We start from the raw sequence: 15903 nt of genomic DNA, 5'->3' as shown, positions 1-15903 counted from the left end.
AAAAAAAAAAAAGAAAGAAAGAAAGTGATTTGCTCTAATGTGAATGCACCCATTTAGAGCATGTCAAAATAAAGCCAGCATTAAATGTCAACCCCACCTTCGCATTAGAAGATCAATCACGCTGCAACAGACCCTTGACAGCAGAATGTAGACTTCACTGCTTTGTCCTTTGTGACAACACGGTTGTGGGCTAATCTGGGTTTGACCTTTGCCCTCTCCCTGAGAGAAGCAATACTCTGCTGAGAGTTATCATTACCATCCACATCTCCAGACCTGCCTCCCCGTGCACCTTAGACTCTGCCTGGGGATTCCCAGAGCTGCCTTCTTAGCCCCAGGGAAAGGAGCCTGCTTTCGCATCCTAGGATCTTCAAAAATCCAATTCCCCTGGCCCTGGATGGCCTTGCTCTCTTGTCCACCTGCTGAAGTCCTATGCCTCCTTCAAGTCCTCACTCAGAGAGCGGAGGCTTTGTTACTCCTTCACCGAAGCTTCTTCTGCCCGCCTGGGAGACTGCGTACCACACAACTCAAAGAAGAGCTACGCGTTTCAGGCCTGCATTGCATTTTAGCATGGCTCGCATTCAATCTTGCTTTTTTTTCTTAGGTTTATTTATTTATTTATTGAGAGAGAGAGAGAGAGAGAGAGAGAAAGAAGGGGCAGAGAGAGAGAGAGAATCCGAGCAGTCTCCACATGTCAGTGCAGAGGCTAATGCAGGGCTCAAACTCACACCTTGTGAGATCAAGACCCGAGTTGGAATCAATCAAGAGTCACATGCTTAACTGACTGAGCCACCTAGGCGTCCCTGGATCCCATTCAATCCTAATTGCTATGTAAATGCTGGACTTCCTTACCTACCTCTGCGTATCATGAAGACAAAAATCATACCTTTCTTATCTTCATTCATCAAGTCCTAACACATTGCTTGGCGCATTGTAGGTGCTCAAGATTTTCTTCAATGAAAAAATTTTAAGACTCTCAAATTGGGACAGTTGTAAATATTAGATGCAGCACAATTCACTTTCCACACTGCATCTCTTTTAGTATTTACAACAGTTCCATAAGATAAGTAAGGTGAGTATCATCATGTCCACTTTATTGGTGAGAAAATGGAGGCCCACAGAAGCACGGTAACTTTTCCAAGGACACCTAACAAATGGCAGAACTGTAATTCGAATCCAAGGCCAAGAGGCCAAGGACAGAGCCTATAACTCGTTCAGCACACGCTGCACTGCCTCCCAGTGCACACAAAGAATAGTTACTCTACCGTTGAGTTACAGAGAGTAGTCAGAAGCGGAATCAGTGCCTATCTTTTTTAAATGATCTAGAACTAACATTGTCACAAGAAATTCAGACCCATCTTCTAACCAACCATTCTTCAGTATTAAGGTTTTTCCCTTCTGCCCAGGCACATGCATATTTCTAAATATGTACACCCCAGTGTGTGACTCAGAATTCAGAAGGAATCAGCCATCAACCAGCCAAGGCAGAACACTTCCCATGTTTATTCTGCTGAGCCAGCTACCAAGCTACATGTCGCTGTGGGACAGGAACGTCTCCCTATACAGGAAAAGAAACTTCAAAGGAAGCTCTGATCACAGAGACCAAAGTATAAACACGAAGACTGGCAGGAGACAGAAGTACTCAGGTGAAACTGTCTCCCAGAATATGACAGTTGGCCTATGGGGGACGGCAAAAGGGAGGAAGAACTTCCCCAGCCCCAATTCCCTTGTGCCTGTGGAGGAAGGTGGATCCTGAGGAGTGTGCAAGACATCAAACATCATCACCTCCAGCAGGCACCGCCCCCTCAAACCAGCACCCTGAGTTAGCAGGCAAGGTTGTCACAGGGCCCAGGACAACCGCAGAGCTTTATTCTGCACCTCAGATCTCCGCCACGTGGCAATCATTCAATCATGCCACCTGAGCCACTGGCCACTCTGTCCTGGGGATCTCAGGACACATATGCATGTCCCGGGTTCTCACGAAAGAATTGAGACTGGAAGACGCAGGGCTTGCTTCTTATAAAGGACGTACTGCCCTCTAGGAGAGTCCCTTCTCAAGAGTGATAATATGACTGCCTTCATGGTCAACCCTGGCTTTGCTTAAAGCCCAAAGGAGTCTAGGGGTGCCTGTGTGGCTCAGTGGGTTAAGTGTCCGACTTCAGCTCAGAGCATGATCTGACCCTCTGTGAGTTCGAGACCCCGCGTCAGCTTAGAGCCTGGAGCCTGCTTCAGATTCTGTGCCTCCCTGTCTGTCTGCCCCTCTCCTCCCCTGCTCGTGCTCGCTCCCATGCGCTCTCTCTCTCTCTCAAAATTAAACAAACATTAAAAGAAATTTTAAAAAAATAAGTAAATAAATTTAAAAAGCCCAAAGAAGTTTCAGACAGCAGAAAGAAAATGAGAGTCATGAGGAATCTTGAGAGAAACAAAATGCTCATTTTATAGGCGCCCACAAAAAGCCTCGTTGGTCATGCTCGCTTTAAATACTTTTTCAATTCCTTCCTCTCTTTGAAGAGGAAAATATAGACACAAACACACAAAAACTAAAAGCAGCCGCATCCATCCCCTCTGTGGGCGTTTTCTCCTAGATGTGCAGCTGGAATGCCAAAACCCCAACTATCCGCTCCACTGTTTTAAAGAGAGACAACGACTTTGGAGGTGCCACGCCCCCCCTCCCGCCCCAACCTCCACATCGGAGGGGCCAATGGGAAGCCACCACGCCCTGCGAGCTCTAGGCGGGCTTCCTGAGCCACTAAGGCTGTGAGATCAAGCCCACCCCAAGGACAACAGGGTCCTCTTAAACAGGAGGCTGGGGCTGCTGCGCACAGCAGGCGGTGAGAGTCAGGTGGCCGGTCCCTTGAATGAGGTCTGGCTCAGACACCCGCCCACGCCTGCTGTTACCTCTCGGAGCTCTAGCCTCTGGGCCACGGCCTCCAGGCACTCCTGCCCCGTGCTCTCCACCGACAGTGTGCACTCGATTACATTGCTGTCCAGCAGGCGGATCCGTGTCACGAAGCAGTTCTTGCTCAGGACATTGTAGCGCCGGGTCCGACGGAGCTTCAGGCCGAAAGGCATGGCTATGTGGCCCTGGGACGCCGCCTTCCTATCCTGGCGCCCACACCCCTGAGATGGCCTTAGCAGCTTCGTGTCCGGGTGATGGCACTGCCACACGTGCTCCTCCAGACGCAGAGAAAGGTGTCCATGCCAGGTGCGGCACTCTGGGGATCGCTGCAAACGGAGAAGCGGCAAGGTCATTTAGTTGCAAGGGAGGCTACACATGCTGTGGCCTATGCCCGCAGCAAACGCGCGCCCTGGGGCAGATGGCCGCCCAGATCCGAGGACCAGCAAGTTCTGCAGCCCCCAAGGCTCTTGGTGGAGCCCACAGCTCTACCTGATCTTACAAGAGGGAGCTGATGACACCCATTTGACAGCTAAGGAGGGGGCGGGCCAGAGAGATGAAAAGAAGTCAGATGCGAGATGGCAAAGTCAGAATTCAAACCAAGGTCTATGGGACTTGAATTCCCGTGCTTTTTTTTTTAATGTTTTATTTATTCTTCAGAGAGAGAGACAGAGTGTGACCAGGGGAGGGGCAGAGTGAGAGAGAGACACAGAATCCGAAGCAGGCTCCAGGCTCTGAGCTGTCAGCACAGAGCCCAACGCGGGGCTCGAACCCACAAACCGTGAGATCACGACTTGAGCAGAAGTCAGACGCTTTACCAACTGAGCCACCCAGGCGCCACCCCCCCCCCATGCTTTTTTCGCTGGACCATCCTGTCCACTCAAGAACGCAGTAGCAGTGGAATTTGAACACTGTTGAACTTCTGAAAAGATCATCTCGTTTCAACTTCATTAACAACCTGATGGCGTAGGTTTTATGATCCTCATTTTACAGAGGAAAGAAGTGAGGCTTGATTTAAGTGACTCACTGATCCTGAACCTAGAATCGGTTTCTTCTCGCTCTGCAACACTGCCTCTTTCTTACATGAATATTATTTGCCTTTACTTTTATTTTTATATTTATTTTTTTACTTTATATACTTCGAACATGTGATAGAAAACAAAGAGAATGCATATTCAATGGAAGTCAACGTTCTACATTTAAAGATGTTTTAAATATATGAATCGAATGCATTTACTATCACAACTGTGTTTTTCTTCACCAAATAGGCAGTTAGATGTGCAGAACCGCCCTACCGTCATTTTGTTCTTTTACTAAAACGCTTGATGCAAAAGCCTTGTCACCAAATTACAGATATTTAACTTCCTAATAATGAGATGTACTTACACGCTGATGTCCCGCCAAATTCAAGGGATGGCAGTGCCATGGAGAACACAAGAATAAAACGAGAGCAAAACGGCTTTATGTTCCACTCTCGCTGGAGCCAGAAATGTCCAGACAGCCTCTGTGTCCACCTCCCTCTTCTCCATTAAGTTCAAAAGACCGTCTCTTGCTCTGATGATTGTTGCGTTGACTCAATTCCCTAAGTCAAGCAGATCCAGCCTGTCTCCACCCCTCTCATCCACAGAGTTACCTCGGAGCCCCCTGACACTGAGAGGGGCAAGTACGAGTAACTATTTACAGGAATTCCTGAATTAATAGGTCAAATGGCTTTAATATTTAGAAATGACTCTGTGTCAGTACCCGGGGCCTCACAGAAGTTGTCAGGGCAAAACCCTACAACAGTGCAAAACATTCTCCCCAGACTCCCTCGCCAGCCTTTGATGCCTGCCCTCTGGCACATTCCTTAGCATGACAGGTATGTTTTATGAAGGCTTAAAATACACATGCTAGAGACCGTGGCTTGGTAAGACCTATTAACATTTCTAAATCACTCTGTGTTGGCAGACTATCATGTTTACCTCTAAGGTAGACCAACCTGATGATCTCCTGATACCTGCAGAAAAGACTATGTGAGGACCCGCCCAAAAAAGCAAACAAACAAAAAAAGAGACAGAATTGAAATACAGGACCCCTAAGAGCTGACTACTCACACACTCCTTCAACTTGGTGAAGCTGGGGCAGAAGATACCAAGATTCAACCCGTGTATTAACCAGGGAACCTCAAACAGAGAAAAATATTTGCTCTGTGGGCATAAGCCACACATCTAATCCTGGGCTAGGCACTTTACATCTGGGCGTGTCTCCCCTTAAACAGCTGTGAAAGAATGTGGCTGGCTGGGTACACCTTTATCCAGGCCACTAAGAAAAACAATCCCTGCTACAGATTCGATAGGACGCCATCCATAATGCAGTTACTGAAATAAAAAGTACACTGCCCACCAAATGTACAGGTAATGCAGAGCACTGGGAAAGAATGTAAGTTCACTAAAACAATTAACTGCTAAGGCTACAGAGAAGTGATATTAGACAGAACCCTCGCTCTGTATTTTATACATTTCTAAATTGTTGTAACATTTTACAATCACCTTATATATTTTTTGCAAATAAAGACTAGCTTAAAATAGATTAGCTACTAAAAATGGTATGTCAGAAGCCAAATCTGACAATCTGGCAATATATCTCCAAGAAAACACCTGAGAAAACTATTTAAATCTTGAATCTGCAAGGAATTTGCCAGATAAGGTATCCACAAAAATGTTATAAGAAAATTGGTCTGAAAAGTCAATGTCATGACTCAAAAATACTGAATGGGGGGGGGCGTGTTGCAGGCAGATGTGGTGCTCTAGAGTAAAAGGGATGTAGGGCTTGTAAAAACAAAATGCATTACATGAACTTTAATCAAATCCAGGTTCCAAAAGATAGCTATAAAAGACAGGAGGCAATGAGGGAAATTCGAAATAGGGAATAGAAATGAGATGATGTTCATGTATTACTAATAATTTTAGGGGTTTTTTAATTTTTTTTTTTTGAGAGAGAGACGGAGTGCAAAAGCTGGGAAGAGGGGCAGAGACAGAGACAGAGACAGAGAGAACACCCCAAGCAGGCTCTATGCTCTCAGTGCAGAGCCTGACACAGGGTTGATTTCAGCACCCTGAGATCATGACCTGAGCCGAAATCAAGAGTCGGATGCTCAATTAACGGAGCCACCCAGGCACCCCTCTTCCGTTTTTGATAACAGAATTGTGCTTGTGTAAACAGAAGGCTTTAGAGATGCCAGTGGGTATATACATGTAGGGGTAAAAATGTCATAATACCTATAATTTACTTACAAATGGCTAAAAACCCAATGCATACACATACGAATGCACAAACAGATATGACAAAACATCAACAGTTTTTAAATCTAGATGGTGGGCGTACAGATAGTCACTGCACTCTTCTTTCAGGTTTTCTGTATGCCTGAAAATGTTCATAATCAAAAGAACAACAACAACAAAAAAAGGCAGCCCTCAATGCCGGTACCAAACATAGTCCTTAGAGCTCAGTTGAAAAGGCAGCTGGCTCTTTCAGTGGACTTCTCTGACACCTCCCATCAAAGTATCCTCTTTGTTTGAACTCCCACATCATTTCGGTTTATTGTAACATGGCAATCAAACTTGTGCTGACAGTATTAGTACGGTTGATTCTAAACTCCTCCAGAGCTAGAGACATGTTTTCTCCAACTTTCACACCCACATCTTTCACCTAATTTCAAAGTTCATGGCATTTATGTCCAGAAGGTGTGCAGAGGTGGAGCTGTGCTTCTGGAAAGAATTGCCAGGTGCTCATTTAAGACACCCCTGACCTCTAGGACGGGCCACATCTGAATGATTCCAGGCTAACCAGCTGTGGGACACTAGGGGTAGAGAAGATGAGCTCTTAGTCCCTTTCAGTTTTAACATTTTAACAGTCTATGAAATATCTGCCATGGTTTTTTTTTTAATGTTTGTTTATTTTGAGAGAGAGCATGTGCATACTAGCAGGGGAGAGGCAGAGAGAGACAGAGAGAGAGACAAGCAGGCTCCACTCTGGGCTGTATCCCTTGAACCACGAGATCATGACTTGAGCAGAAATCAAGAGTCTGACCCTTCGCTGAGCCACCCAGGCCCCCCAAGCTGCCATGTTTAAGCTCTCAAAGAATCCACGGCACTTGTATCACAAGTCCATCTCCTAACTATTTACACTGCACACAGTTCTACAATACACGTGACCCAGCACCCTCGGGATTTTAAGCCTATCCTCTGCTTCATCTTTGATAGGCCGAGAGAGGGAGAATTAAGGTCATGGTCTCACGGTTCATAGGTTCGAGCCCCCTGTTGGGCTCTGTGCTGACAGCTCAGAGCCTGGAGCCTGCTTCAGATTCTGTGTCTCCCTCTCTCTCTGACCCTCTCCTGCTCGTGCTGTCTCTCTCTGTCTCTCAAAAATAAAATAAAAAGCATTAAAAAAAAAAAGGCAAAGCAGAGAACACAGCATTAAATGCAGAGTGATAACAAGTCCAAGTATAAAACCATGCATTCTCCTAACCCTCCACCTTGTAATCCTCCAAATCTGGTCACCTGGAGCGGAAAGGAGCCAACCATTAGAAGAAATGCTCCCATAAAGAGCCCATTCTAAGTGGATTAAGAAGGCTCTGGCCTCTTCCTGATCCTAGTCAATAACATGTATATAGGGTCTGGTGTGAAGCAGCTGGTTTTTTCCTCCAGTGGGGATTCCCAATTGCTGCTGGTCTTAGAATCCAAATGGCTGTATCTCTACAGCTGATGGCATATGACAGTCTCCCTCACCCCAGAGAAACACCTGTATGTGTCTTAGCTCCCCAACAAGAATTTTGTTTAAGATTTTTTTAGTGTTTATTTTTGAGAGAGAGAGACAGAGCACAAATGGGGAAGGGGCAGAGAGCGAGGGAGACACAGAATCCAAAGCAGCTCCAGGCTTTGAGCTGTCAGCACAGAGCCCGATGCAGGCCTTGAACCCACAAACTGTGAGATCATGACTTGAGCCAAAGCTGGATGCTTAACTGACTGAGCCACCCAGGCGCCCCCACAACAAGAATTCTGAAGGGAAAGAGCTGTGTCAGATTTAGATTTGTAGTCTCCTTTAGATGTGGCAGGACGCTAAATAAATATTTGTCCTTATGATGAAAACAAAGAGTGAATCCTGAAAGAGTTGCGTTTTTGAGGCCAAGGTAGGGCAAGGGTCTCCCGGTGACCTCAGTGGCACCTGAGGACTTTGGAGCCTTAGGTGACTTCTGAGGGCTTAAGAGATGGTAAAACGTGCAGGGAAAAGGGATGAGAAGTTATTCAGCTCACTGGTGCTCTATGGGAGGAAAAAACGGAACCCACATTTCTGAAAGAACATTCCCACACCCAAGCCTTTCCAGCCCTTGATGTGTCTCCGACGGGGGGTGGGGGGTCTCAAAGACCAGAGAGCTGTCACATCCCATGGAAGTGCTTTGCCAAAACAACAATGGAATCACTGATGGGATAAAGAATCCCAGTGTGCCCATGACTGCCGAAAGCAATTTGTAGGGATATTTGTTCCGTAAACACACTGTAAAGGCCTTTCATGGAATAAGTCACAGTAGAAGAAGAAAGGCTTCAAAGTTACTTCTAAAACTCATTCCTGACTGATCAGCTTCCTAAAAGATCTAATATGTAAGTTTCCATCTTTTAACAATCAGCTGTGCTATTTCCAGCACCTTGTACTTTCTTTTTTTCCCCCTAAACATATCAACAAAACACCTGCCAAGTTGAAAACACAGAGCAAAGCTGGCTTTCTCATAGAAAAGTCAGCTGACTGATCTAATAAATTTTAAATGTGATGAGTAAGAAGTGGAGAGACTTCATTAAATCACTTTAGGGAAAAGGCAGGAATTAAAATCCAAATCTTAAACATGGTCATCTTTTCACTTCCCATGCTATATTATGTATACTTACTTCTGAAATCCAAACATAAGTTCTGAAATCATGAACATAAACTAACTGCTTTTCAACTGCCTTCTTTATTTACTAACAGTCTCTGGAATTTTTCCAGCATTCCATATTATTACAACTCGCAAGCACACCTCACAGAACTATGTGACCCCGGTCTGGGTGTGAGAAAGGAAAAACTGATGCAATGAGTCCGTCCTGTGTATAAACACGCATGAGGCACAGCTCAGTTTTGAAAAGTACTGTGTCATTTTTCTAAGGAGAGTTTTAAAAAGGGGTCGGCGGGTATGGCGAAAAAGGAGCATGGGAAATGCTTTCTCTGATTCCTCCTTAAAGAATGACAGGGAGGAAGGCAGTTCTTTTTGGTGAAAATTACACTGTTAGTTTCTTCTATAAATGTTGGTGCTACAGAATACCTAAATTATATCCATACGCTGCATTATTTGAAGCCAAGCAAAATTTTGTGCAAGGTTTACAACACAAGCCCCTAACTTTTTGTTGCTACAAAAACAAATGTCACGTTTTAAAATTTCTTCCTTTTTTCCAGCTAACTCACTTCTAAACATTCGGTGGGGAGATAGAGAGAAATGTGTCCAAACCTGGACCTGCCCTGGACTTCAGAACCAAGTCTCCTGCTACAGGACCCCATGACCGTGGACCTCACCCTCCCGCAGAATGGCTACATAGCAACTATGTATGTGCAGAGCATCGCCGAAAACTGGGAAATGGAGCCAAAACTGCCTCTGAGCAATCAAATATCGCGAAGTCCTTAATACTCTGCTCAGGAAACAAACAAACAGACAACGAAATAAAAAAACAAACCCGCCTCACAGTTCATTTACTCTAACTTTCTATACCTTTACATACCTCGCTTCTGAGCCCTTAGCAGATGGAAGAAAGAGAAAGCCAAGTACGCCGGCAGGGAAAAGAGTGGCCATGAGGGAGGTAAACTATGGCAATAAGCATTCCACGGTATGGAAGATGGTGCTGGAAGTACCCTGTAGTAAATAAGGACGACGGAAAAACACCCAGCGTGCTTTGGGTAAGATGGAAATAAAGAAATACACTTGTCAACAGTCCCATCCATAGGGGTTAAAAATAACCAAAACAAAACACAAAACAAGTGGCTCCTGAGGGGGAACACTTCCGTTACCTGGAATCACTTTCCCCTGCCAAGCAGGGGTTCTCTGCTGTTTATTCCTGCTCCAACCCTCAGAGCAAACCAGTCTAATGAAGAATCAAAGGCTGCATTTTTTCTTTTTTTTTAAATTTTAATGTTTATTTATTTTTGAGAAACAGACAGACAGAGCATGAGCCGGGAAGGAGCAGAGAGAGAGAGGGAGACACAGAATTTGAAGCAGGCTCCAGGCTCTGAGCTGTCAGCACACAGCCTGATGCAGGGCTCGAACTCATGAGCTGTAAGATCATGACCTGAGCAGAAGTTGCATGCTTACAGACTGAGCCACCCAGGCACCCCTCAAAGGCTGCATTTTCAACTGTTGGGGGGAGGGCAACAGTCTGAGGGGACCAGCAGTTGGAAAAAGCCCCCACAGGTAATCACTGAAAAAAAATCATTACCCCCCATTCCCCACTTGGAGGATCACTGCCCTGAGGCCTCTAGGGAGATATGATCTTTCCACAGGAAGGGTCTCAAAACATGAAAACTTTCATTTTTTTACTTTACTGAAACTCTTAAGGCATTCAAAGCACATCTTAAATATTTATAGACAGAATAATATGCTGTCTGGGATTTACTTAAAAATAACAGGACGGGGAGGGGTGGTGTCTGAGTGATTCAGTGGTGCATCTGACTTCGGCTCAGGTCAGGACCTCCCAGTTCATGAGTTCAAGGCCAGCATCGGGCTCACTGCTGTCAGCACAAGCACAGAGCCGGCTTTGGATCCTCTGTCCCCTTCTCTCTCTGCCCCTCCCCTGCTTGCACTTGCTCTCTCAAAAAATAAACTTAAAAGCAAATGATGGGAAGGGGGCGGTGTGCAGAACCGCAGAGAAGCCACATCGTTACCAGCTGCTGTGTGTGGCGGACGGTACGTCAGGGCTCATACGGTTCCCCACAGCTCTGCGTGTGCCTGAAGTTCCCACATTAACAAGCTGTTTGGTTTTTTTTTTTTTTAATAAAGAAGTCTTTCTTAAGTGGCATTTTGTAAAGTAACCAGTAAAAATCCTCCACTTGTGGAGGTATGTTACAGAAAAAAGGGTCAGAATTCTCCCTCCCTCCATGCATCCCCTCTCCCTTCCAAAATAAATCTTACATTTAACTAGATCAAATTGAGAGTAAGAATTTCTCATTTCATTGTTAAAAGATGGTAAGAAAAATTCTTTTTTGCAGGGAAAGTTGACACGTTGGATAAAGCTGCAAAGAGCAGTCAGCGCGGCCGAGGAGAAGGGATTCTTCCAGTCCAACCTGCTTCGTCAACTATCAGAACACCTGACTCTGGCTTACTTCTCTGATGAGCTTTCTCTGTCAATTCCTGCCAGGAATGCTTTGTCCTACGAGACTCCACCCTTCTCTGAGAGACAGCAGAATCTGCAACTCTCCAAATCCAGTTCTTTTGGCTGTCAGTGTCTACACCCAGGGTGATGTGCATCCTGGAATGTCACCGGAGCCGGGAAGCAGAATGGGAGGGTCCTGTGAGTGTCGGAACACTGAGAAGGCAGGAGTGAGCACCTCCATTTTTAACGCAGATAGAACGACAGAGACATTTTGCTGAGGCTTGTCTCCAGTGGTCCTATGAGATGGCTATTCCTAATGCCCCCATTGCTCAGACGATGGCACCAAGCCTGGAGAGGTTCAGACCTTGCCCAAGACCACACAGTTACTAATGATACCATCTGACCCCATGTTCTTACTCAATGAACCAGGTTAAAATACCCAGAAAGGGGGTAGGAACCAACCTGGTGACATGAAAATAACAATGACAATGGCAAACAACTACCTTCGATAGGAAAGGCTTCAATATGCCGGCCGCAGTCTATCTTTGCTCATCCAGAGCGGACTCTATTCAGATATGGGGGAAATGGATCCTGAGGCGGGTGACTCAACTTCAGCCCCAGGATGTTCTATCCAGAGGGCATGGTCGCAGAATCAGGGTCCTACCCCGGCCACAGCACCCCCTACCTCCTCCCCCAACCCAGTGCCTCTTACCTAGACAGCTTTCCTTCTACGGTTCCAGTCTGCACAGCAGAAAATCCTAGCACATCAGTACAAGTGCTTCAAAAACCAATTTGAGAAAGACAATCACAAGAGCAACCGAAGAGGTTTTCCAGCCTGTGCATATGACTCACTCATCAAAACAAAAGAAATTCGCGGAAGGTAAACACACCTCCAACCCTCTTCACCCCCCTCTGGGACGTGCCCAGTCACAGGACAGAGCTGATGGAGAGAGGGGTTCTCCGTGAGAGGCTGCTGCAAGTGACCTCCCGTAGCAAAGTTTTCCACACCCCTGCTCCCGTTTCCTTCCTGCCCATGCCTGAGTTCCCTCAACTCCCCTCGCGTGTCCAGAACTTTTGGATGGAGGACGCACCCGTGTCACTTCCTATCCAAACAGAAACAGCAGCCATGCATCGCTGCCAACTCTCTTTAAGGGGGTCTGGGCACCCAGTGCCCAGCCACCCCAGGTACACTGCAATGTTCTTGGTTTCTGTGGCGTCACACCCCTCCCCCCCCCACCAGTGAGCCTCACCCAGATTCGGAGTGACTTCCCTGCATAAGCCACTTACAAGTTGCATAACCCTAGTGCAGAGGCTGCCTCCCTTTCTGCATTTATGCTGTGAGGGTGGTAGCAATGGCCACCACGTGCAGCTGGTAATGTATCAAGCGCTGGCACAGTGTTGGGCACATGAGGGGTGCTGTTTATACATTTGCAGTCACTGTCCTTATTATTGTCGCTATTTCACTGAATGCTGTAAGAAGCCTAAGGAAACACAGACTGCCAAGGGTTGCACGTGTTTGAATTGCTTTCCAACAAGCCAGTGGTTGTAGAATGTTTAAAGGTTAAGGCTATTTATCATAAGGAGACCAAGCATGAATGCAAAGTAAAGCAGTGTTTAGGTCTCACTGGCTGGGAACCACGGACAGGGTGTGCGGAGGGCTCTAGGGACCGTGACCAAGTCCATGAGGCAGGAATACACCCCAGCGGGTCTGAAGTGTTCCGGTGCCATCACTTCTCTGGAGCCAAGAAGCTGAATCAGAGGAGAGAAAGAAAGGCAACAGGTAGGAGCTAGTGGTAGCTGTCAGGGTGTTGCATAATCCCCCCTGATGTAAGCAACTGTTAATTACTGATGGGAGAAAACGAGGCTTCTAAACAGAGGTGCTGGTCCTACAGGTCGGCACCCACATGATAAACAGACAAGCACATAGGTACACCCACACAGAAGAAGTCCATTATAATTATCCTTTCTTCTTTCTGACCCATGCCTGGTAGACTCCCCCCCGCACACACGACCGAAGTGGGCACTTGGAAAAAACTCGTGTTGTACACTAAGTGGCTCTCCGTGACATGACAGAGAAAAGCACCTGTCCCTAGCACGGTGACTTGGCTGTTATAAAAACCCTGTTAGCAGGCTAACATCCCTGTTATCATCAGTGACCTCAAACCTGAAGACGTGCTCCGCAGCTGGCATCAGTGCTGAGCAAGCCAGGGGCTCTGGAGACCAGATGCTGCCCATGGGGAGGGCTCCCCCCTGGGTGGGCGCTGTCTGCAGCCCTGCAAAGGGCGGGCATAGTAAGGAACAGGAGGGAAAATGCCAAGTGCTTTGGTTTTCAAGCCGGACCCTGAGCTCTTAAAAAACTGAGAAAGTTAAATATGTACAATATCTAACAAATTCATATCTCGTAAATATAGCATGCACTACACAGAGTAAACCTAATTCAAGAGGCTGGCTGTGCTCTCTTGATTTACACCTATGTTTCAGAATGTTAACGATTCCAAATCTCTCCGCAAACAAACCCTGCCTACTGAATCTTTGTACATCAGCTAAAATATCGCTGGGAAAGGAAAATGCGTACCTATTTGTCAACGAGACTGTGTGAGGCCAGGAACCAACAGCGCGTTATGGCTGTCATCGTTATGGCTGTGCGCTGTAATTAACATATACTCTAACACAGCAATGCCACGCTGGGGGAATAAAAGCAATGGATCTTAAGGACGCTGGATACGGATGTTGCAGTAAACATCATCTGTAGCAGAAGGTGGGGCTACAACAACCTGAGTATCGGTGCTGGAATTCTGCGTGAATGAGCCCCGGCACAGCCACATTATTTAGGGTATTATGCTGCTGTTAAAAATCGGCTAAATCTTTCCCTATGAACTCAGAGCAACAACCAATAAAAACTCTGTAACTACCAGCTTGCTGGGAAAGTTGCAGAGTAATGCGTAAGGCAGACACAAAGCACAGCCAGTCATCTTGGATGGGTCTAGGCTACCACAGGCTTGGAGAAAGGAACAGAACAGGTCCATCCTCAGAGGGATGAAAGTATATTCTTTTAAGTATATTTTAAATTTGTGGACATAGCTCGGTTTGTACTACATTGTTTGAAATCTTTCATTCTTTCTGATTACTACTTATTACTTTCCCATATTACTGAAACGTATCCAAAAACAAGTTTAAACTGCTGCATAATATTCTACACTCTAGACCAACATCTGTCTGTTACCCATGGCTGACATGTTAGGTTGGTTCTGATTTTTTGCTATAGTTCAAAAGAATTCGCCTATACCCCTGATTCTTTCTTTAGGATAGATTCTTTTCTTGTTTTTAAGCTTATTTATTGATTTTGAGAGAGAGAGAAAGAGAGAGAACACAGGACTACAAATGGGGGAGGGGCAGTGAAAGGTAGAAAGAGAATTCCAAGCAGGCTCTGTGCTGTCAGTGTAGAGCCGGACATGGGGTTCAAACTCACTAACTGCGAGATCAGGACCTGAGCCGAAATCAAGACTCGGATACCTAACCTACTGAGCCACCCAGGCACCCCCTCTTTAGGACAGATTCATAAGGAGAAATGTTACCACATCAGAACCTGTATGTTTTTAGAAGTGTCTTACTACATACTCCTAAACTGATTCCCAAAGGACAGTCAAATGCAGAACCTATGATAAATCACTGATTTCCATTTCTTTACCTGCAAAATACTCAAAACAATGTGTTTTCTTAAGTACTTCAATGAAAAGCTGCATAATGTAGAACAGAAAGGAATCAAACTTGGAGTCAAAAGAACCAAGATCAGGGGCGCCTGGGTGGCTCAGCTGTTTAAGCGTCCAACTTCGTTCAGGTCATGATCTCATGGTTCGTGCGTTCGAGCCCCACATCGGGTCCTGTGTTGACAGCTCAGAGCCTGGAGCCTGCTTCAGATTCTGTGTCTCCCTCTCTCTCTGCCCCTCCCTTGTTCACACTCTGTCTCTCTTTCTCTGTCCCAAAAATAAATAAACATTAAAAAAAAATTAAAAAAGAAAAAAAAGAACCAAGATCAGGTAACAGCTTTCTTTTTTCTTATTGGGTCACCTTAAGCATGGGTCCTCAGCAAGGCAGAAAAGCTTTGGTAAGGGAAAATTTCAACCCAAAAAGGATGTATGGAAGTGCTAACATGAGAGCAGGTCTGCGTGGCAGAATGCCCCAAATCCAGTGTGCAATAAACAGGACCCCTTCTCTTGTTAGCTACAGTGCTATGCCACAGTGTCACCACCTCAGGAACAGCAGTTCTGAGGACAGCTTTTGGGATCTACAACACACTGTCCTCCAACAAGCAGTAACTATGGAAATTACTTGGCCTGAACATCAAATGACTGTACTTCCTTATATTTATGTATCATTTCCTCAAAAACTACCATGCACTTGGCACAGACTACTGATTGTGGGAAATCCCAAAGAACAAGTAAAGACCCCCTCTCTGCCTACCAAGTGGTAGGAAATGCACGGTAAGGAGAAAAACGGCGCAGAGCTGGGCAGCTGGAAAGAGACTCGTCCAGACAGAGGCAAAGATGAGAAGGAACAAGGAGTAGATGAAAATGCACGTGAGCCATCTGGAGACTGCTCTGGGGTTCCGGATAATCTGCACAAGGTAGAATGGGAGGTGGCAGAGGT

The 15903-nt window shown here is 46.0% G+C and overlaps 1 protein-coding gene and 1 long non-coding RNA gene across 2 annotated transcripts in view; one reads left to right on the top strand and one right to left on the bottom strand.

Moving 5' to 3' along the window:
- Window positions 1-15903, bottom strand: part of PTPN14 (protein tyrosine phosphatase non-receptor type 14) — a 138269-nt gene that overhangs the window by 97477 nt on the left and 24889 nt on the right. The window contains exon 2 of the mRNA XM_029933370.1: window positions 2896-3222. Within this exon, the coding sequence (XP_029789230.1) occupies window positions 2896-3222 (327 nt within the window). The remainder of the gene's footprint in view (window positions 1-2895; window positions 3223-15903) is intronic.
- Window positions 8946-9637, top strand: LOC115288193. The gene is made up of 2 exons (XR_003906857.1): window positions 8946-9044; window positions 9353-9637. It is a non-coding gene; the product is annotated as an uncharacterized LOC115288193 (long non-coding RNA).

This window comes from Suricata suricatta, chromosome 3, assembly GCF_006229205.1.
Source record: "Suricata suricatta isolate VVHF042 chromosome 3, meerkat_22Aug2017_6uvM2_HiC, whole genome shotgun sequence".
In the NCBI taxonomy this organism is placed as follows: domain Eukaryota; kingdom Metazoa; phylum Chordata; class Mammalia; order Carnivora; family Herpestidae; genus Suricata; species Suricata suricatta.
This window is presented reverse-complemented; position numbering and strand designations above follow the sequence as displayed.